General features: G+C 36.9%; 2 protein-coding genes across 2 annotated transcripts; both read left to right on the top strand.

Annotated features, from left to right (window-relative positions):
- Nucleotides 1–1,068: 1,068 nt before the first annotated feature.
- On the top strand, nucleotides 1,069–10,114 carry LOC123865793. The gene is made up of 3 exons (XM_045907027.1): nucleotides 1,069–2,186; nucleotides 2,346–4,599; nucleotides 9,917–10,114. The coding sequence occupies exons 1-3, from the start codon at nucleotides 1,069–1,071 to the stop codon at nucleotides 10,112–10,114; spliced, it is 3,570 nt and encodes a 1,189-aa protein (XP_045762983.1).
- A 6,736-nt stretch (nucleotides 10,115–16,850) lies between these two features.
- LOC123865053 (BSD domain-containing protein 1-like) lies at nucleotides 16,851–23,948 on the top strand. Its single transcript, XM_045905876.1, has 9 exons — nucleotides 16,851–17,021; nucleotides 17,824–17,923; nucleotides 18,967–19,083; nucleotides 19,211–19,268; nucleotides 19,653–19,750; nucleotides 20,523–20,734; nucleotides 21,547–21,675; nucleotides 22,515–22,603; nucleotides 23,185–23,948. Exons 1-9 carry the CDS (start codon nucleotides 17,011–17,013, stop codon nucleotides 23,547–23,549), a joined length of 1,179 nt encoding a protein of 392 aa, XP_045761832.1. The 5' UTR covers nucleotides 16,851–17,010; the 3' UTR covers nucleotides 23,550–23,948.
- The last annotated feature ends 602 nt before the right edge of the window (nucleotides 23,949–24,550 follow it).

Genomic DNA, 24,550 nt, shown 5'->3' with positions numbered 1-24,550 from the left:
AGGGATGGTGAAAGTGTGGTGACGAGAAAGCTGCAGTTCGGAACAGACTTTTGAACCATTCCAGCCACGTAAGTCCAAATTTACCTAACCACTCCCTGGAGGACACACCCCTTTTTTCTCCTTCGTCGAATGCTACGTTTTTTATGGGGCAATTAACCGCTAATACAGTCCATTAAAATCAAAAATAATTTTGACCGCACGTTTTCAAGTATGGTGGCATAAGGCCCCCTTTAATTTTTATTTTGGAGCTACCATATTTTATGGTCCATTCTCGAACCGGATTTCAGAATCTTTTAATCGGATTTATGGGCTTATCCATCCGATTTCATTATAAAATTGACTCGACTCTTTAATTTAATCAAATTATAGTAATATAATTTTTAGTACCGCCTACCTACGTCGAGTCAATAAGTTTGAATTATTTCAAGTAGCATTCACGATTTATGGATACCTAATGTTGCATCGTGTCGTAATATTGCAGAATTATTAGAATATAAGTACGGCCTACGATATACCTACGTAATTCTATCGTTTGATATTCTAGGTTAGAAGTAATAAAGTATTTTTTATAAAATTTCATATTTACCCGCACACCTTTATTATTTCGGTATAAGATTTAACCATAATATAATTCCGCAAACCTGGGAAATAAAACGTATAGATCTACTTATAGGTACGTAGTAGTTAACATTTTAAGTTGTCGTTACTTATAAGACGCAAATAAGGTACCTACATAAGTTCCGCTGTCGATTTTATGAATAGACTAATGTAGGTACGAGCCATTGCGCGCAGAGTAGGTATTCAACCAGCATTGTGATTATTGTATGCACTCAAATACGCGTTCCGTAAATAATATTTTTACGTTTGCAACGCAATAATTTAACCGTTCGCCTAAATATAGGAGTTGTGTGTTTTCACAGTATAACCAACGCATTTTATAGTATATACTTACCGCTAAACTATATTGGTTACATAATATCGATATTTTTTAATTGACATATTTAACCAACATAGTTAAATACCATATTACCTTGTGTTCGATTTATTTAGGTACTTTGAGTTTTAAAAATGACTACAAAGGGTGATTCAGATTTACCGCGTACACATGACGAATGTCAAATGTTAATTTTAGAATCGAAACGCGATGCGATGTTTGCGCGAATGCAACGAATCTACGATGCCGCCTTGCAAGTAGAAATTGATTCTAGTAAACTACCTAATCTTTTATGTCAAGCAGCTAACCTAGACACTTTACGAAAGGAATTCGAGCAAACATTAGATTCATATAACGCTATACAGTTAAAATTGAATCCTAAAAATCCTATTAATTATCAATCATGGATGTCATTCGAGGAATTATTTTGTTATGTCAAACAAGTTTTAGCGACTAACAGCAATAAAGAATCTGAATCTAACATGGCGTCTTTGTCAAAGTTCCCTAAATTAAAATCACATCTTCCGCCTATTGATATTATTTCATTTAATGGTGATTTAACAAAATGGCCTTTGTTTTATCAGCAGTTTAAAAGTATGATTCATGATAACCCGAATTTAAATAATAGTGAAAGGGTATTTTACCTAGTCGGAAAATTAACTGATAGGGCTGCCGCAGTTTGTTCAGGGTTGCCAGCAACAGCTGAAAATTATAATATCATCTGGGATGCCTTAATACAGAAGTACGACGACCCCCGCTCACTCGCTTCCGCTTATTTAAATCAAGTGTTGCAATTTAAGCCACTTGCTAATAATAATGATACCGCACTAGATAATTTCATAAACACTTTTGATTCATCGGTAGAAGCGCTTAAACAGTTAAAAATTGATTTGACTGATTTTATATTCCTTCATTTGGCTACGCTTAAATTAGATGAAGATACCGTTAAAATGTTTGAGCTTATTAATCGTAAAAAACAAATTCCAACATATAAAAGTCTTATAGATTTTGTGAAGGAACAGAGCAAGGTGCTGTCTAGAGGGAGCAATGTTAATGCACAGTTGCAAAATAAAGCTCGCTCTAAACACATACCTACACCTGTCACGAGGTCTACTAAGTCTACTAAGTCTTTTGTCAATACGGAAAGCGCTCGTAGCTCACATGAAAATCATAAGTGTGTCATCTGTAAAAATGAAAAGCATGACCACTTATACAAGTGCACTGAGTTTATGAAATTAACTCCTAGGCAAAGGTACGAAATTGTTAAAAATAATTCATACTGTACAAACTGCTTAAGCACCTCGCATAAATATTCCGCTTGTAGCAGCAATAAAAACTGCTCAAATTGCTTTCCGCTTAAACGTCACCATTCAAGTTTGTGTTTCGCTAAATCTAGTAAATCAAATTGCAGTGTCGTTGTCAATGCGCCAACGTCACATACCTGCCCGCACCTTTATAATTGCATACTGTCGCAATCCGCTAATTCGGATGATATGTCTCGCACTGTGCCGAACAATCACTCTGAAAATAATGTAATTCAACCTGCTCATGCGTCAGCTTCGACGTCCGCTCCGACGTCCGCTTCGACGTCCGCTTATACGTCCGCTAATCAACCCGCTCATACGTCTTGTAATTCACCCGCTCATACGTTTGCGCATACGTCCGCTAGTACGTCCGCTTATACGTCCGCTAGTACGTCCGCTTATACGTCCGCTAGTTCTCCCGCAAAAATTAATGTATCAGAATCGTCTAATGATTCATCCGCTAACATTGCCGCTTCTTTATGTACTATATCTCGTGAACATCACGACCGCACCGCTACAACCGCCTTATTGGGCACCGCTAAAATTAAAGTACTAGATAAGTACAATCGCTCTCACTTTGTGCGTTGTCTCATTGACCCCGGCTCACAAAGTGATTATATTTCTATGACTTGCTGCAAGAGATTATCATTACCTGTTCACACGCAAAGCCGCTTCTCTGAAGTTCAGGGAATCGGTGGGACCTCTCAAAAGATACTTGGGATTTCCGACTTTAAATTCAAATCTCGTTTTGATGATACTAAAGAATATTCCATACGCCCGCTTGTGGTCGAGCAGATTACGTCACAGCTGCCCGATGCGCGTATAGACGTAGCAGCTATGAAGTCTTTAATACGAAATATACCTCTCGCAGACGATGAATTCTCGGAGCCAGGAACTATTGATGTGTTATTGGGAGTAAATCGCTATTGTGAAATCTTACTATTCAATAAACTGACAGGTGGTGATAATTCGCCTTCCGCCGTTGAAACCACGCTAGGTTATATAATTCTGGGTGACGCACCAGTCGTCTCTCAGCTCCCACATACCGCTGCTTTTTGTGCATTTGCTCGCGAACCGCTTCATAAAAATAATAATTTAGAAAACCTTCCGATCTTGGCAGAACCTGAAATAGGATTCTTGAACATTGCTCAGCCAGATTGTAAAAATATTAACACCGCAACAATTAATCTTAACTCTGACGATAGTTTCGCTGTTGACATTCTCTCTAAGGACACCACTGCAAAGACAATCAATACTTGTATCGCAGGTGAAGAGAATGATTTGATGCTTGATATTAAAATTTCCAAATCTGACTTACGCGTAAGAGACAGTGAAGCTATTCAGAAGGGTTCGGAAAAGGATTCTATTTCAGAGGTTCACCCTGAGAAAGGTACCGCGTCTGGGTTTAAATTGTCACATAACTCTGTCATATCTAATGATGTTATGTCGACCACTCTCTTCAGAACTCTTCGTTCATATTGTAACCTGCACGCTGAGATTCTTAATACTTTGTTCAATGTTAGGTTTTGTAAAATCGCTTTCTTTGAAAATGTGAGGCAAATGTACATATATTTCGAAATAAATTCCCCGCACCGCAAACATCAAATAATCTTATATAGATTTGATAGTGATGACCCGCCTTGTAAACATACATTTAACCGCGTCACTTTCGAATTGCGCTCCTCTCCCTTTTTGGCTCTTTGCACTCTGCGCGAAGTTGCTAAGAAGGAGAGAGAGAGATGGCTTCTTGTCGCTGCAATTTTCGAAAGGGACATCTGTATGGGTGACCTTGCTTCCGCTGCTTCTTCCACTGAGGAAGCGGTTGCGATAGCAAACGAGCCGATCCAGATGTTCAAGTCTGGAGGATTTGATCTAGTCAATCGGACTAGCAACCCCTCTGAACTGATACAATGTATACCGCAGTCTGAAAGTATATCTTTTGCAGATGAGCATGCTTTCAAGCTTCTAGATATACATTGGTTTTCCGCATTTGATAATTTTGTTTTTAAAGTTTCGCAACCGCCTACATCTTGTATGAAAAGAGCTATCCTCTCAGCTACCGCACGTCTGTATGATGATTTGGGCCTTGTAGGTCCAGTCATTTTATTCGCTAAATTACTCATAAAAGAGTTATGGCTTCTGAATATGGGATGGGATGATTCTCCACCACAACACATTGTCGACCAAAATGAAATTGTTTTGCGTACTCATCTTATATCTTCTCGCGTAAAAATAAAGAAAGCTCTCGCATTCTCAGATTCAGAAGTCGCCCTCTGCTGGGCACTCTCGTCACCGCACAAATTTAATATTTATGTAACTAACCGCATTTTGGAAATTCATACGAATTTGTCGCCACTTAAGGTGAATTTTTATCATATCGCAGAGGTTCAAAATCCTGCTGACTGTGTATTTGGAGGTCTTATGCCCACACAGTCCTCAGGATACGCACTTAGGTTGGAAGGTCCTTCATTGATTTCTGTAACTTCAGAAGAATGGCTTCTAACCAAACGCTCACCTCACGATAATTCATACTTACCTGACGATGAATTTTCTTTTCAAAAGTTTTCCCCCGCTTTCGTTAAAGGTTTAATTACTAACACCTCTCAAGAATTTGATTATAATTCACTTATTGATTTGAGTAAACGAATTTTAGTTCGAATTATTTATCTAAAAACCGCTACATTTGTGCTAGTTCTACTAAAGGGCTACCTAAATGCGAGATTATATTCGCTATTATTAAATAGGTTTCTATTATTGTACGCTATAATTCAGTCCTTCTGGAAATATTTAAAATTTAAGCATTTGTACTCATTGCGAGTTCACATAAGGTTCAAAATCACTTCGCATCCAGTTAAGGAAAGAGTTGTAGTTTTCTTTATTGTTGAAAACGCACCACCTCTCCAATGGCCAATTGGAATTCTTACCAAAGTGATGCCTGGCCGAGACGGAGTGGTTCGTGTCGCACAAGTTAGAACTAAGTCTGGAACTTATGACAGGCCTATAGTTAAGCTTTGTCCGTTGCCAACTCAGTAGTTTTAATTTATATTTAAGTTGTAGTTTTACTTAGTCATAAGTTATCTGCAATATTACGCACCCTTGCAATATGGGTTTAATTTATAAGTTTAACGCTACTTTATATCCTTTATACTTAATAATTTGATGAAGCCGAGCCTTCATGCTGAGGGGCGTGGTAAATCTCAATAGATGGCGCCACCTACTTCATAGTGCATTTAATCGCATAACAGGGACGTGGGTATCCCTTACTCACTCTGTCCTATATATCCTTTCCCTTTCCCACTCATGGACTCAACGCAACGCTAATGTACGATCAAAAACCGACACCTCAGTGCAACATAATCCATTGCTGGCGTGAGACACTACTTTTCGTGCAATAATTATACCTCGTGCGCGCCGCCATTGTGAAGTTATCATACCGCTCATCGAACTGTCTACGCCCAACACGACACGGAGTGCAACAGCGATTTACAAATATACCCTGGCCAGGGATGGTGAAAGTGTGGTGACGAGAAAGCTGCAGTTCGGAACAGACTTTTGAACCATTCCAGCCACGTAAGTCCAAATTTACCTAACCACTCCCTGGAGGACACACCCCTTTTTTCTCCTTCGTCGAATGCTACGTTTTTTATGGGGCAATTAACCGCTAATACAGTCCATTAAAATCAAAAATAATTTTGACCGCACGTTTTCAAGTATGGTGGCATAAGGCCCCCTTTAATTTTTATTTTGGAGCTACCAAGTAGTAAGTTCACAAGGAGCACATTCTTTTTCCTGTGGATGATTTTCTTCTAAATCCCTTGTTATCTTAAACAGTATTTCTCAATTGGGTTACTTCTTTTTATTTTTTCTATGTTTTTTTTAATTTTCAAGTAACTTTTTTCGCTGTACTCTTTGTTGTCTTGGAGTCAAAAATAATCCGTAGAGTTAAGCAAGGATGTCTTCCTCACCACTGTTATTTATCTTGCTTATCGACGAAGTTATGCGTCGTGTCACCAATAGTCCGAGAGGGATATCATGGAGCAGTAGGCAACTTGAAGACCTTGACTATGTGGATGACCTGGTTCTCATATCAGATCGACTTGAATATATTAAGGGGCATGAGACGGGTCTGCCCGCGAAATTCAAATTTAATTTGGTTTTTCCGCAATTTGTAAACTAATACGACAACGTAGGCTTATGATATTTTAATTGAGACAATAGCAGTAACATCCTCACAGGTTTATATAAAAATCTTTACTTGAAAGGGTCCAGGGTAGTCTGCCGATTACCGCAAAGAAAACAGTGGAGATGAGGATAAGTTCTACTGCTTCAGAACCGTTTTATTTAGAATACAAACCAATTAACCGAGTGGAGGAGTTCTGTAACCTCAGTAGCATCATTTCTCCTAGCGGCGGTGCCGAGGCTGATGTCGATAACTGGATTATAAAAGCTAAAGCTCTCTCTGTTTGAATCGTTTGTAAATTCAGTCTTCTTATACAGGTGTGAAACGTGGAAATAACTATATCGCTAATCCACAGAATTCAGGTTTTCCACAATAAGTGTTTCAGTGTTATTCCCCGCATTTTCTGGCATAACACGATCAGAAATGAGGACTTGTGGTACAAATGCCAGCAACTCTCATTTAATAAGGAAATAGCTTTGAATGCGATTGCGATTGGCCGGGCATATTTTGCGAAGAGAGGAAGAAAACGCTGCTCAAGCGGCGTTTATTGAAACCTGTCTGCCTGACAGCCTGGCGGTCAAATAAGACCTGGTCGACCAACCAACTCCTAGGAGTTGAAATATCGCTAATCCACAGAATTCAGGTTTTCCACAATAAGTGTTTCAGTGTTATTCCCCGCATTTTCTGGCCTAACACGATCAGAAATGAGGACTTGTGGTACAAATGCCAGCAACTCTCATTTAATAAGGAAATAGCTTTGAATGCGATTGCGAATGGCCGGGCAGAAGAACCAAAGCGACCGACATAGCTCAAAGGATTAGCAAGCTGAAGTGGCAATGGGCAGGTCATGTCTGTCGCAGAACCGACGGCCGATGGGGCAGACGCGTTCTGGAGTGGAGACCGCGTACCGGTAAGCGCAGTGTGGGACGACCTCCTGCCCGCTGGACCGATGACCTGAAGAAGGTGGCGGGGAGCGGGTGGATGAGGAAGGCGGAGGACCGTGTTTGGTGGCGCGCTCTTGGAAAGGCCTATGTCCAGCAGTGGACGCATACAGGCTGATGGATGGATGGATGGATGGGCATATTTTGCGAAGAGAGGAAGAAAACGCTGCTCAAGCGGTGTTTATTGAAACCTTTCTGCCTGACAGCCTGGTGGTCAAATAAGACCTGATCGACCAACCAACTCCTAGGAGTTGGTTGGTCATGGCCCATTGAAGCAGACCTTAAAAGAGTGGAATTCTCGTGGAACCATGTCAAAGCAACAACCAAAGGTAGGGAGACATAGAAAATAACTGCTGCAGCCCTAATATCCAAGAAGGAATGATAGGACTCCATCATTCTTCTTTACGTTTCGCATATTTTTCTAGATCTTTCTTTAGTTCTTCGTTTTTTGTGTTTTTAGCCTACGCTAAATTTTTTTCGCGCGTTTTTGACTATTTCTTTTCACTATGGTAGTTTCTAAAATCGATATATGATGGTTATTTTTAATATTGAAATACCACGAGGTGCAATAATTTTGAATAGTTATTTCTAAATTGCTTGGAACAATATGGGCTACTAATTCAACTGATTAGTTAAAGAATTACTGAAGATTAATATTTTGTCACGTGATTTAATGTCAAAGGATATGAAGAAAATTACACAATTTTGGTAGAACAATATTTCCTGAAAAAATCATCACCTCCTTCAATTCAACATCATTACCTTCAATTTTAAAACGGAAGGTAAATTACGGTAATGATAGTAACGGTAGGGAGATTTTGGCAGTTTTAATTTTCTAACGTCGTATTTTAAAATGCAATATATATGAACATCAAACTACATACTTATGTTGTTATTAGTACATGAAAGAAAATAAAATTATTAAGAAAAACTAATTATTTGTCCTAAAATGATGTTGAAGGTAAAGAGTGAAAAGTCGTGCCAAACACCAGTTTTGGCACCAAAAGCGTAAATATTTTTTTTTCTACAAGTGCACGGCCACTTTCCGCAACATGCCTAGATAGACTGATTATGGCTTAGTACGGGGCAGGGGAGAACGGAAGGCAATATGTATACTAGAAAGATATTTTGGAGGTGCCATCTCAGTTGCAGGTAATGACTTTTTTTCTGTGCCAAACATTTGTTATTTTTTTATGACGTAATTAAATGATTCGTACGTGTAAAAATGCATTTTAATTGCTTCTCAGGATGTATATAATAATATGTGAAAAACTCGAGCTCGTTTAAAACCGTCTTCTTTGAAAATCATAGCGATTTTTCCTGAGACTCCTGTTTTACCCGCAGAAGGAGGTGAGTTTTTAATATCAAAAATATTATTTCTGAAGTAACCTTTGTAGTTACAATTTTGAATTTTGGGGCACCCGTAGCTGAATATACAAGAGTTCTTTTGTAATGCAATTCTCATCTGTAACTTCATTCATTATTTTTTTATTTGACCTGAAATGCGATTTGCGCCAAATCTGAGAATCACCGAGTAGCATGATAGTCGTAGCGTGAAGCCGATGTAATTTAACTTTTCATTTGACTAACGATTTCAATAGCCTGGTAAGAGGCCGCACTGTTGTGAAGTATGCTCGTAGGTGTCCTTTGACCGAAATGTGCGTAAATACCGCATCTATGTACCTACTTAGTCTGTGCCGCTAGGTACTCCCAAGCGTGTCACACACAATCATATGAACATTTGAACATGTTTTCATCTTGATCCAATCAATCCAATCATTCCAATCATTCATTATATCAATCCAATATCAATGGTTCTCATATGTCAAAAAAAAACTAGCCGAATTGAGAACAACCTTTTTTTTTGGAAATCGGCTAAAATATAATAGCTAGATATACTTTTAGATTAGTTTGGTTATGTAATTTTCCAATAAGATCTTGGCTTCTTAAAATTACCAGTGAATTTGTTTTGAACTCATAAAACAAAGTAAGATTTTAACTTTCATAAGCTATCACCGGCCCGTGTAAGCGAGTAAAGCGAAAAGACCGCCTCGTGTGTCCAAATAGCAAAATAATTGCGACGTCGGGCCTTAAATCCGACATCATTTGCTTATTAAGGGGCACCGCGCGCCGCTTTTGCATAAATACGCACACACACTATATAGGCACATAGGGCTACTGGAAGATTGTACCACTAAAACAGATGAATCTACTTATTTACAAATGTACAGGTCTTTCAAGGCACTTGATAATTCTTTTTTGCACACTAACTGAGCGATCTTTCAACGAACGGCTCAACCTACGGATCGGGTTGAAAGGCATGCAGATAGCTAATTACTAATAGACATCTGCTAAAAAGGATTTTTGGAAATTCAACTTCCAAGGGTGTAAAATAGGAGTTTGGGATTTGTGTAGTCCACGCGGACAGTCTGAATTGACTATATTAATAAACCCGATATTGCCTTATAAAGAAGTTGTTTTAATTATTATTAGTAGGTTACCTATATTAATTACTAGTATAATTACCTACTAATATATAATTTAATATTTGACGAAGAAGTTCACCGGCAGAAGGCAAGGACGTTGTAGGATTTATTACGCGTACGCACATCAGCCTGATGGCATGAGAATGACACTTATCTACGCGTCTTGCCTGGTGGCTGGTACTCTTGCAAATCTATGTCAGATGTACCGCTGGTTCCAACAGTGGATGGTGAAGAAGAACCAGCAAGAAATTCGGCGGTTGCTCTTCTAAACATAAACATTATCGCAAGCAAGTCTGAGCTGTGGTTGTTACACTCTCAATTTACCCAATGCATCCCAGAAAAACTTCTATTTTAGTGTAGGAACTTAAGAAGAAATAACCTATATACATTTCCATCACTTTTAGTTTCAATTTCCCATTTCTCATTCATTCACTTCATAAGTGTATTAATTACAATACAAGGTACAAGTATTCAAAATGAACACGTTTTTTTAGAGAACCTCTAGTAGGTACAGGTGTAAAGTATTTATAACACCCCCGACAAGTGAAGGTTACAGTAATAACTAGAAAAGAGCTGATAACTTTCAAACGGCTGAACCGATTTTCTTGGATTATAGCTAAGAACACTCGATCAAGCCACCTTTCAAACAAAAAAATAAATTAAAATCGGTTCATTAGTTTAGGAGCTACGATGCCACAGACAGATACACAGATGTACAGATACACACGTGAAACTTATAACACCCCTCTTTTTGGGTCGGGGCCTTAACATAAACAAAAACTCTAGTCCGATCAGAAGATGTGGCGGTGTGGCGCTAAGGTCGCAAAGAATGTCGCCGGCGAATTAATGCGCGTGCGCATCTGCCATCCGATGACAGCGGACAACGCAGCGGCCGGCCACTTCTCTACGCAACATGCTTGCGGGTACAGGATATAATAATTAAATTAACTGCTCTGGAGGGTTACTCTACCATTTTGAGTATTTACCAATCTTCTAAAGCTTTCGTAATCATCGTCATCATGATCAACCCATAGCCGGCTCACTACTGACCACGGGTCTCCTCTCAGATTGAGAAGGATTTAGGCCATAGTCTACCACGCTGGCCCAGTACGTGTTGGCAAGCTTCACTCACCTTTGAGAAATTTAACGTTTCTTAAAGATGTTTTGTGAAATTTAATTATTGCTTAAAATGCACATGACTATTGCACAAGACGCACATAAAGTTGCTTGTAAGAGATTGCTTTAGCAGTAAAGCCACCTTTGCACCCTCATGTATAATTTTTCTGTGTTTTCTGTATATGTATATGTTTGTGTGAGCAATAAAAATAATACTAAATAAATCAATTTAAATATAACTCCATAAAGTTAGAGGTGCATGCTTGGAATCGAACCCTGACGATGACCATGATGATGGTGTACATATTATTCGTAGAGAGTAGAGACCAAGCTTATGACATCACAAATATACAATGTATTTATTTACTTGTAGGTAGGTAAGCATCGGCCTATGAGCCATAGTTTTGGAAGAAGTCGCAAACATCTGCTAATCAAATAATTTCGCATTACAGAGATGCGCTTACCCATGTTGAAGCTGCGCCCACTGTTAATAGGGTAACCATATTTACATTATTTGGATCATTTTCCCACCTTTACTATCATCATCAGTATCACAACCTTATTCGACCTCAGCGCATTCTGGGCTAGCGCTAAGAACGTCGAGGTTTACTTAATATTATAAATGCGAAAGTGTGTCTGTCTGTCTGTCTGCTAGCTTTTCAGGGCTCAACGATTATTATAACGGTAACTATAACTGATTTTGATGCAATTTGATAGTGTCAGCTTACATCCCCGGCACGGACATAGGCTACTTTTTAACCCGGAAAATCAAAGAGTTCCCACGGGATTAAATTTAACCGATTGGTATAAAATTTGGTACAGAGGTAGCATGCATTCCAGGAATTGACATAGGTAATTTTTACCTCGGAAACTCAAAGAGTTCCCACGGGATTCAATTTTACCGATTGGTATAAAATTTGATACAGAGGTAGCATACATTCCGGGAATTGATATAGGTAATTTTTACCTCGGAAACTCAAAGAGTTCCCACGGGATTCAATTTAACCGATTGGTATACAATTTGATACAGAGGTAGCATACATTCTGGAAATTGATATAGGTAATTTTTACCTCGGAAACTCAAAGAGTTCCTACGGGATTTTTAAAATCTAAATCTACGCGGACGAAGTCGCAGGCATCAGCTATTTGATAACTTGCTAGCGCTCCAAAATACTCAGCACAATCTGATTCTTTGGTTGGTCCTAGTTTCAAGTACCTACTCATCCTATCCTTGATAGTCTTTAATCTTGATGGTGACTCTACTCCACTGAGCACGATTTTTCCGACCGATCAATAAAACCATCGCCGAGTGCAACGAACAATCGAACTGCACTTAAATTATAATACTTACTTCAAATTAACCTTGCTCTCAATAAGCAATTATCTAACCTATTTTATGTTCTAGGTATTAACCAAATGAAATATTATGTTTACAAGGCTAAACAGTATGCAATGGGTACATAAGTAACAGGCAGTTTGATCGGGTTATAATATTAGGACGGCTTATAGTCAGTCTATGGAGCTAGGGCTAATATATATTTTGTGAGGATATTTTTAATTTTGAACTAAAACACGGTGGTCTTTGTTTAAAATAATTATTAGAATCAACCGGAAAATCAAAAGAAAAATTGGTCGATTATCAAAATTTACAATAAAAATGCCTGCAGCTAATTTATATAGCATAATGTTTTCACCTTTACCTATATAATGAACTTTTTTGTGACCTACCTATCTACTCGTACTTAGTTTTATCAAATACTAGCTGATACCCGCGACTTCTTTCGCGTGGATGTAGGTTTTTTAAAATTCCCGTGGGAACTCTTTGATTTTCCGGGATAAAAAGTAGCCTATGTGCTAATCCAGGGTATAATCTATCTCCATTCTAAATTTCAGCCCAATCCGTCCAGTAGTTTTTGCGTGAAGGAGTAACAAACATACACACACACACACACACACATACAAACTTTCTCCTTTATAATATTAGTGTGATAGTGTGATATTATTATCATCAACAAGCTAGGCTAATAGTAAGTATAGGCTAGTAGTAAGGGCAAGAAGAGAAATAAATATATTTGCAAAGTTACTAGTAAGTAGGCATGCTACAGGTCCAAAAATTTACTACCAGATGATTAGAAATTTATTTGATAGAGATTCAGATCTTCCAGAATCTAGATAAACTGACTAGGCACTATAGTCACCTCACCCTAGAATCACTAGATTCAATTCGATAGATTTATATGCCTTACCACCATAAAAAACCAGCCAAGTGCGAGTCAGACTCGCACACCGAGGGTTCCGTACTGTGGGTATTTTTTCCGAACTTTTTCACGATAAATGAAAAACTATTGTCCTTAAAAATAAATAAAAATCTGTTTTAGAATGTACAGGTAAAGCCCTTTCATATTATGATACCCACTTGGTAAGTTATCTTACTTTGAAAACACTTTTTAATTTTTTTAATGATGTCACTAAAAATTCACGGTGTTCGGATTTTTCCCTTTACTTGTGCTATACGACCTACCTACCGGCCTAATTTCATGATTCTAGGTCAACGGGAAGTACCAGGTTTCTTGACAGACACGACGGACGGACGGACAGGCAGACAGACAAACAAAGTGATCCTATAAGGGTTCCGTTTTTCCTTTTGAGGTACGGAACCCTAAAAATTGAATATTGTGAATATTATGGATACTTGTAACTTATAACTAGGACTTCGTCTGCGATGGCGTTTGCTGGCGCGCGTGCTGTGCTTGTTTGGAGTGTTTTTTTTGTTAAGAGTGGCTGGTTTTTGTGTTAGTTGGTGTTTTTTGGTGGTGGAACTGACTGGGAAGCGCTCTAAAGGGGCGCCGCGCGTATGTCGGCGGGCGCCGGCGCAGACGGAGTCCATACTTGCATAAATTCAATAACTTGAAAATAGCACAAACTTGACATTGGCTAATCAGAGTAAAGCCAGATTAAAGAAAAAAAAAAAACTTATAACTAATACAAGTTCATCAACCTTAACTAGCCACACACATAACGTGAGGGTAGATTGGATCGTCAAGCGCCATCTCGCGGCGAGGCGGGCACCCTCACGACGGATGACGTCAGACGGCGGGTTGATTGAGCGATGAACTTTGAAGACTCGTGTCGATCACGGTATATTATTATTACGGCTTATACGAAGGATTATCCATTCAGATTTTTTGTATACAGGTTGCTCTCGTAGCTAATTAATTCCTCAATATTTGACCTGCAATATTTTGTTGTTATCGCTCGGTTTACAGTTTTTTCAACGACTATTCTGGATGCTACTAATAACAAAAGCTAATTTCTCGCTATCTACTTAGATTAAGTAGATATTTATTAATCTAAGATAGGCAATCTAGCATAGCTAACCCTATATAAACCTATTGCTATACTACGATCCACTCAACTACTTATTCGGTGGAGATATCTACCCCGAATTAAATCGTTCAACAAGAAGGCTGCCTCGGAGACACTAGCGCTGAGTAGGAAAAACTTATGCGAGCACTAACGAGGTAGGTACCTACCTACTACAGATTAAACAGACACAATTGTCATGTTCAACCTGAAACTCCAAGTCACAGATGTTGTAGGCTTTGCCGTGAAGCTTTGGAAGTTAGTAGACCTTGCTATCAAAGCAAGGTCTACTAAGCAAGCAAGGAGTGGTGCGGATTTGATCAAATCAAAGGATCGGGCTACGTCTCAGGTCTCTTTCCATCCACTTTGCCAGTAATCACAATATTTTCAAGATTGTCAAAGTTTACAAGGAGTTTAACAATAAACTATTCATTATGCACTATAACCTTACCAATATCAATAGGTACCTACACCATTACCTACTATCATATCCAGGATTAATAAAAACACCCTGTATATACCTACGACCGCTGGCATGGTTCGCAAGCTCTTATTAATACCATGAAGAAAGCTACACCAAATCTGATAGAAAACTAACAGTGGGAGTGCTTGAATTTTAATACAACGATGCACACAAGTTTGGTACCAGACTTATTAATATTTTTATAACTTGAACTTGCATAACAAATGTAAGTATTGTAAAGGTAAAGTATGTAGGTAAAGCTGACTGCTGACTTTGAAATGATGGAGTAGATATGCTGGAACTGCCAACATAGACCTATTTATAATACTCGCTGCCAATAGCCTTGCAGCTAAAACAGTGAAATGTGAAGTTATTAACATTTAGATTTAGCTACTTTTTGTAATTAAATCAATAAGTAGTTTTACCAAACTTAAAACTAACAGAGGACGTGGGTTTTACGTATTTTGGAAGACGTTCTATTTAATAGGTAATAAATAGTCACTAAGTTTATTTTTATTTTTTTAGGGTTGCGTACCTCAAAAGGAAAACGGAACCCTTATAGGATCACTTTGTTGTCTGTCTGTCTGTCCGTCTGTCGTGTCTGTCAAGTAAACTTATACGGTAGGTACTTCCCGTTGACCTAGAATATTGAAAGGCAGGAAGGTAGGTCGTATAGCAAAAGTATAGGAAAAATCTGAAAACCGTGAATTTGTGGTTACATCACAAAAAAAATGTGTTCATGAACAAATAATAATTAGTATTTTCAATTTTCAAAATAAGATAACTATGCCAAGTGAGGTATCTTAAGAAAGGGCTTTACCAGCTGTACATTCTAAAACAGATTTTTGTTTATTTTTATGCATAATAGTTTTCGATTTATTGTACAAAATGTCGAAAAAACACCCGAGTACGGAACCTCCTCGAGGTATTTCGAACCGCTCCTCGTTGAGCTATTGAGGCGTTCAAAACCTATCACACAGCCTTGAAATATTATGATATTTTTCATTAATGTAGGTACCTACCTATATTTGTTTTGATAAGTACTTATATGCGTTCCTATTCCGCCCAGTGTACGATTTAAACAAACACGCCACTCCTATACATATCATAATACCGATATCTTGCGAGCTAAGCTCGGAACATAAAAGTATTCCCTTTAATACATTATTGAATAATCCACCGGGAAGATTGAAAGATATACAACTCTGCAAAATTAATATTTTGTACAGGTAATTATTATAATCACTCTTTGGTTTCGTAGGTACCTATTGTGATTTCCACTGGGAACATTTCATTGATAAATTAAATAAGCTAAGGACCTTCTTAAGTGAATTAAAAATTAACATGCACTCAGACACTCAGATGGTGCTATCAAACATTTAAGGCATGAAGTAGTATGCCTATTCGATGTACCTATTTATTATACTTAATTAAAATAATATAGAAAATAATAATTAATGGCTTTATCCTAACTTTCTACCCACAAAAAAACAAGCCTACAGAGCTTGACCCAATTTAAATAAAACAAGTTAGTAGATAGTCCAAACTCCAATCAGAAGTCCCGCATGTCCTAGACTGGAATACACAAACCCAGCTGAGATCTTTTTTTGTATAGATATTCATAGTAAGTACACTGTGTTACTGGTTACTGTCTACCACTATACCTTCATGATACCTAACTACCATGAAATCTACCATGGAACTAGAAATTAGCTTAGCTACCTACTCACAAAAGACAGAGTTTACAATAATTACCAAATTACATATCTATGCCAAATAACAATAGTTTTCAAAATTAACCGCCATTGATTTGAAGTTTTGAAATTTTGAAATTTAGGACACCGTTCCATTCCACTGTGAATGTAAACAAAATCATAAAACTTTTTGAAAGTAATGTAGTTTTTAAATGAATACGGCATTCAAATGATTTAATAGCACTAAATGGTACCTATCAATTTCAATGAAGGAATAAATAGAGATTTTCCAACTTATTTTATAAAATAAGAATATCATAGAACATCTGTGGTACCGAATAGCTAGTTTTACTTTATCTGTACAAAAACAGAAAAAAAAGTAACACAAATGTCAACGCAAACAAAACTTGAAAAACTATGTCAAAATTAATTCTAAATTTAGTGTAAAAAACAAAACATTACAACAGTTCTTTTTATGCAGAAATCCATGTATTGTTTTCATCTAAACGAATAACAAAAACACAGCACGATGGCAGAGAAGTAAGTACCTATACCAAGCCTTCATCAGTAAAGTATCAACAAGAGTCTAAACACCACAATATTACATAAATAAACATCGCAATTCCTGAATTGATCGTGCTAAATACCTTGAAATAAATCGATATTAATTTGTTACTCATTTCCTGCTGCTCGTATCAAGGAAACGTGATAGTGTTTACGAGTTTCTAAAGTCTATCTGGGTATCATAGTTTGTCAAACAGGACCAAATTTTTAATTTGTTCCACTTTTATTTGTATACATTCCTTATCACATTAAGAGAATACGCGTGGTAATGTCATTAAGCGACCTTTAATTTTGAAGCAATAAATAAAACGGGAGCATTTCAATGATTAGATTCTTTGTTTTATAGCTTAGATTATATTTGAATTAATTTCTTTGTTGGTTCACCTGTACCTTGTGTTATGGTTTTTATTTTTTATCTTATCAAACATGTTAACTTCACTTTTACATTGCAGCCTCAATTTAAATGATGCTATCTGATGTTTATCTTTAATCTAATAATTTTGTAAACATTCAATTAACTAAAAGCAACAAAGTCAGGAACAGGTAGTGGCAACCATTAGTCTTCATAAATGTGGGTAATAAGAATTATTATGCTATACTTACTATAAGAAAATCTATTAGTGCTTTGCTACAAAGTACAAACCTATCGTCAGATTATTCTATCAAAATTAAAACTAACAGTAGATGTGAATTTTATGTACTTTGGAAAACTCACTATTTACTCCTCACAAAGTAATAATTTAATTTCATAACTATCATTGAAATATACTTTTTAAAGGTGTGAATCAAATCCCAGTGATGGCTCCAGCTCCCCTAACCAGGAGGACAAGGCTAGTGGCAACTGGTGGGACTCATGGATATCATCCGCTAAGACAAAGGTATGTAGAAGAAAGTGGGAAAGGAGGAATAGCAGAAAATGGGTCCTAGCCTAGGAACCAATAACTATAAGCGATATGTTATCGGAAAGGATTTTTTCTTCTTCTATAGTGTCAAATCTCAAATTGTGTGTGCCAAAAGCTGTGGGAAAAGGTATAGGTTATAAGAATAAGAATAAGAATAAGAAGTGTTTATTTGCTAGAATATGGTATAATATACAAGTACATTGGTCTTAAACATTATGTGGAACCGCATATTCTGCCAAGCATGGCGTGCAAAATTTATTGAATTTATTTAATGTAACAAACATGTCAAATTACATAAACAATCTTTTTGGTTGTCCTATTATATAGTGTGATAAAGTGCAATTCAGCTGACAGCACTGCATTCTAAAGTTTAGGTTATGTAACCAAGTGAGTTCGGCTCAGCCTGATCAATGGAACATACTATAGATTATAGAGGCAATTGTTTTCAAGTGAGACATAAACCTCTTAATTCATTTAGAAATAAATCTAAACCAAGTTCAGATCTTGGCATTACGTTCCTTTATCATCGAAACCTGTACAACCCAAGTGACCTATTTTGAAATTTGGCACATTGGCAGGTTTTGTAACACATGTGATCACTCATTTCAAATTCCATGTTTATGTTACAATATCTGGAAAACAAACAAACATCAAGGAATAAGCTGACTGATCTATCAACACACAGCTTAAGCTACTGGATGGATTGTGCTGAAATTTGGCATGCAGGATTTTATAGCTATTATGACATAGACATTTGCTAAAAAAAGATTTTTTGAAAATTCATCCCCTAAGGGAGTAAAATAGTGGTCTGAAATTTGCATAGGCAATAGTCATGGATACAAGATACAAGATTTTTATTTGCAGAAACATTTTTTTTTTACAGTTAGATGGAGACTACATAATATATAATATGCTATAAATATCTTATTAGTATAATAATCTAATGGCATGAAATCTTAGCGTGTAATTCCTACACGCGTTTAACCATCTTATTTATTAAAAATGCTCCTATATTTCAGTCAGCTGAAGTGTACACAATGGTGAAAAAGGATCTGGATGAAATAGGCTCAGCTGTCAAGAGCGAGGCCAGCCATGTCTTCAGTTCCACTTCTAATGTCATTGGAAAGACACTGAAGGTTGGTTCTTTACCATTTATATTTATATGAAAGAAAAAGCTTACTGACTGACTGATCTATCAACGCACCGCTCAAACCACTAAAAATAAGATGTACTATACATACAATAAACAATATTTAATTTCAGTTGGACAGTCCAGAATCAGCTGCTAATGTAATGAAGAAAAGTTTCAGCAGCTTTATTGGTAAGCCTTAAAAAATTCTGCATCATTTAATTATTATTATTATAAAACTTTTCTGCTATATTGCACACAAAACATGTAACATAAAGTCAACACCTTATTAAAGTGTCTAAATATAAAAACAATAGATCAGGATCTAAGTAACAACCCCTAATAGATGTACACAACATTTTAATATCACTTAGTGAACAAATGTAGAAACAACCAATGTCAAATGAGCTTGGTGGCTATAATTCAGAGTTAGACACTGAGTTAGCGAATCACCCCGCAGCTGAGAGGTGAGGTTACATTGTGAGCATGTGACATTTTCCACTGTTGCAGTTTTCTAAAAATTCACTATCAGCTTTTGTTAATCAGACTAGTAGCTAATATTTCATTTCCTTGCAGGTCAAGTGAGCACAGTGTTGAACCCTGAGCCTGATGACGAGGATGACACGGAAGTTATCCTGTCTTCAGGGGACACCACCATGCTATCCACATATAAAGTAATAACTTTAATATATACCATAAGTACAGTTAGTGGATAAATATTAAAATAATAAACTGAGAATCATGATGATAATGATGATGATAGTGATTAAAGATCTAATGTTTCAAATGAGCTCCGCCATAAGACTCGTTTCGTTATCCCTTCATTCAGCTTCACTTACTCGCCCTTTGTTTCGCTACGGAGGTCGCAAGTTCGCCACCTCCCCCTTCGGTCCACTTCTCATCGCAGGTTCGCTCCATTCAGGACCTTCGCGAACTTTTGATTTCGTGCTTTACAAAAACACTAGGGGTAAGACGGACAAGACTGCGTGCAGTAGGGTTGCTTAGATTACGCTGTGGCCCACGTTTGACCATTATGCATTATAGATGACAGACAAACATATATAATCGAACTTGTATACGAATATTATACACGTTTTTCATCCTGAATTTAAAACATTTACGATTGCTGTTAGGAAATGTATACAATGCCTATTTCAAGCATGAAATAATCATATTTTATACACTGCCTGAATCTTTTCGGTATTTCATAAAATTTGGGATTTTATAGATTGGTGATAAGTTGATAACATGGCAACATGAAAAACTCTAAATCTAAAACCTTCTGTTTATTCCTTTACTTTCTCCCTTCTTATGATGGAACATAAATAAAGTGTAAAACATAATTAGTGTCATCTCACATTATATTAGGATAAAAAATATTTTAAGGCTATAAAACCACCAGGATTCACAGCAGCTTAGGTTATAATTTTTTTTAATTGTTTACAGAAAGAACTAGAAGCTCTCCAACGCGTAGATGCCACATACATAGTCCCGGCGTACAGTCCAGAGTTCGAAGCCTGGCGTTCCAGCCTGGAAAACTCAGAGTCCGTTATAAGTCCACCCTCAGCCGTCCGGCGCTTGCAGACCAACCCAGTGCTGAAGGCACAGTATGACAAGCTTGTTCCTGATGCTGTGTCCAATGAGGACTTTTGGGAAAGGTAAAAAAAAATTGGCCTATAATTCTCAGTGATGCCGCGGTACGACTAATAAACAAGAGATTGTATAGAAGCAGGGGTTATTTTGCGAAAGTTCATGGTATACAAGGAACCAAAAGCTTAATTCGCTATAATCCGCTAAACCAGACAAACCACTCAACATACGTTTGGCCCAGACACCGGAGCATCCTCAGGAGATTTAGACCTTGCAGTGCCTAATTGACTTTGCAATTAGGCATTGTAAGGTCGGAAGAAACGAAAAGGCTAAAGGACAAAGTCGATCTCCCATCCAGTTACTGACTGGGTCAACGTTGCTTAACATCGCAATTGATTGATATGCGTACTCAAAACTAGGCCACACATTTCTCTTTTAATTTCATCATCATCGTCAACCCATCGCCGGCTCACTACTGAGAACGGGTCTCTCAGAATGAGAAGGGGTTGGTCCACCACGCTGGTCAAGTGCGGACTGGCTTCACACTCCCTTGAGAACATTATGGAGAACTCTCAGGTTTTCGTACGATGTTTTTCGATAACCATTATTAAGGGGCATGAGACCGGCTTGCCCGCGAAATTCAAATTTAATTTGTTTTTTCGCAATTTGTAAACCAATACAACGTAGGCTTATGGCATTCTGATTCCGACAGTGGCAGTATCATCCTCACAGATTTATATTAAAATCTTTACTTGAAAAGGTCCAGTTTAAGAAATTAATTAAATTATCGACTAATTTGTGAGAATAGTCGATACTTTAATTAATTTCTTAAGTGAGTTTCTTAAAGCAAGTTATTTTCACAGTAACGTTTACTTTGTAGATATCTGTTCCGCGTGGCGCTGCTGCAAGACCGGCTGGCCGCAGCGTCCCGCAAGCAGCCCGCGGACGAAGCCACGCCCACAGAGGACCCCGTGCTGGCACATTTGCCGCTGCAGACGCCCATCCAACAGTAAGCACCATTTTTAGCTAATTATTATTCACTAGCGACCCGCCCCGGCTTCGCACGGGTGGACATTTATTTTTTAATCTTTTTTTCTTTTTTCCGGGATAAAATATATCCTATACGGATTCGGAAGAATCCCTCTATGTAATGGTAAAAGAAATTTTGAAATCGGTCCAGTGGTTTTTGAGCCTATTACAACCATATAATATATATACAAACATACAAAAATACAAAAATACAAAGGTTTCCACTTTATAATATTAGTATAAATAACATGACTATAGGCTGGCGTTCAGCTTATAGAAGTATAAAAGTACTGCCTAACCTAGTTGTAATAAATCAACACTTATTTTCCATTATGACCTGCCAGAAAATAAGTTCATACCTTAATGGTTAAGAACCATACAGGTTATAACCATACAGGTTATAACAGACTATGGCCTAAACCCTTCTCATTCTGAGAGGAGACCCGTACTCAGTAGTGGGGCGGAAATGGGTTGATCATGTGTTAATGGTTACCCTGGCTTTAAACCCTGTGCACGCCACTGTCTATAGGTAGATCTCTCCGGCAGAACTCTACGACTATATTATTTTGTCCTAAAAAGTGGCCCTTATTTCGCGACGTCGAGATTGTTTACAGTTGAACCGTTCACAACTCCACTTGCAACACCCAACCACCTACATTGTACTGATTAAATGGAAAATTCTATGTATCCATCTAATCAAATTCTAAATATAACATATATTCAAAGATTTAGAAAGAAAAAAAATTTAAAATAGATACAACAGGGTAGGTACTGAAGTTATTTTAAAAGTGTAAAACCAAATTAACCTTTTCTTTTCAGGAGTCCCAAAAGAGTTGTCCCCGACGTTGTTACTGAGAAAATCTACGAAACTCCAGAACCAGAGGACAATGTTGTTACCTGGGAAGATGGTAAGTAACTTTAAAAGTATAGACTTTTATAAAAATTGGATGTCTTATTTTTATACTTAAAAGTTACAAAATGTATTAAAAGTTAAAACCCATTTTCAATAAATATGTGGAATTGATCATTAGTTTTTTTTAACTAGCATAATGAACAACTCTTAGCGTATAGTAACTAAACACCACTACTTTTTAATTACCATAAAAATATTAAATGTTAATACCAATATACTGTATTTTTTAATTTACAATCAGACATTTTTTACTTTAATTTAACAATTTTATTCGATTTTTTTCTAAAATATGAATATATGTGTTGCTATACTATACTAACGCTACGAATAACGAAACGTTGTGTCAAAGCCGGGTGTCGCATGTACGCTAGCAATAATATTTTGCTACTGTATATTGATTAAAAATATATAATACAATATTTTAGGACGCTCGTTTTAAATTTTTCAAGTTGAATAAATGTGTTAAGTATCAAATAATGACTAGGGATTTTTTTTGTAGTAATTAAAAGCTAGTGGTGTGTGTTATATTTTGTAGTAAAACGGGAATGTAAAGTAGAATTTTTCAAATCTCCACAGAAGATTTCGCGAATGACGTAGAACTAACCGAAGAGCAACAGACTCTACTTTTAGAGGAGTACGAGAGAGAGATAGCTTCTAAAAAAACTAAACCCGCGCGAGACGTCACAAACAATAACATTAAAAAAGACGAAACGGACGCCAGAGACAAACTAAACAATAAGACCACAGAAAAAAAACAGAGCATAGGCAAGAGAAACAAAAATAATTCTCCAATTAAAGGGAAAACGGATGAATGCGGTAACAATTTAGTTGAAGATTATTTCGGTGATAAAGACCAGGTTAAAGATGACGCGAGCGCTAATTCCGACGAAAGTTGGGAAAAGGAGTTTGAATTTGAAGAACCTGTTGAACAGAAAGCCTGATTTTTGGCTTACATCACTTCGGTGTATGCGTCGAAATGACGACCAGTCGCCGAATTGAATGCTTTGAACAGAATGAAACCAATATAAATGGACTAGACAAAAAATAGAGCATAATAATAATAATTATTAACTACGGACAAAAAAAATCAGTATGAAACATCCTTTGTTTTATCATTTATTGTTATATAGTATGGGTGTGGGTGTACGTCTATACGATTTTCATTAAAATCAAAAATACAAAAAGACTATAGTTACAGTGAAAGCCAAATACCAGAATTTTCAAACTAACAAACAAAAAGTGATTGATAGACTATAAGGTGAGCTACAAAAAAAGGTTGTTCTGGAATTTCGTACGTTTTTGTGTAAATGTGATAACTGACAGCTTACCTCCGTATTCTCTTTAAGTTTAAGCAGAAAAACCCCATAGTTACTTATTAAGTAACAAAAATAAATAATTAAAAACTGTATTTCGCAAACGCCATATTAAAAAATTCAACTAAAATATTATCTCGATATAACTAAGGTTTAAGTGGACAGGTACGGTTAGTTGAATTTGGTTTTTATGAGAAAGGCACTGATGTTCATTTCAGTGGAAAAAGTTAACATGATTATGAATGTATATTTTAAATTAAAAGTCGGAAAATGGCGTCGATTCTGTTGTGTTTCTCTAAACTTTTAGAGTATCTGCATCTTTTTCTTTTTGGTATTGCTAAAAAAGGACAGAAAATTAAACTTATAGACTACATTTTAGTGCACTCTACAAATTTAAACAATAGGCACCTAAAGACACGAAGTTTGACAGTTTTAAATTAAATTCAACCCGTCAAACTGTGTCTGTCCTTTTTGTATTACATTAGTAAGAAAAGGATGCGAATAATCTAAAATTTAGTTGTAGTCAGAATCAGGCATCAATGAATGCTTTACAAAAGTTGTATAAGATAAAAATTACTTGCAAAATAGCTAATGTAATCCAGAATAATGTCCATTTTAGAAACTGAATA

The sequence above is a fragment of the Maniola jurtina genome, chromosome 5 (assembly GCF_905333055.1).
Source record: "Maniola jurtina chromosome 5, ilManJurt1.1, whole genome shotgun sequence".
Lineage (NCBI taxonomy): Eukaryota > Metazoa > Arthropoda > Insecta > Lepidoptera > Nymphalidae > Maniola > Maniola jurtina.
Note: the sequence above shows the minus strand (reverse complement) of the source record. Positions and strands in the feature narration are given on the sequence as shown.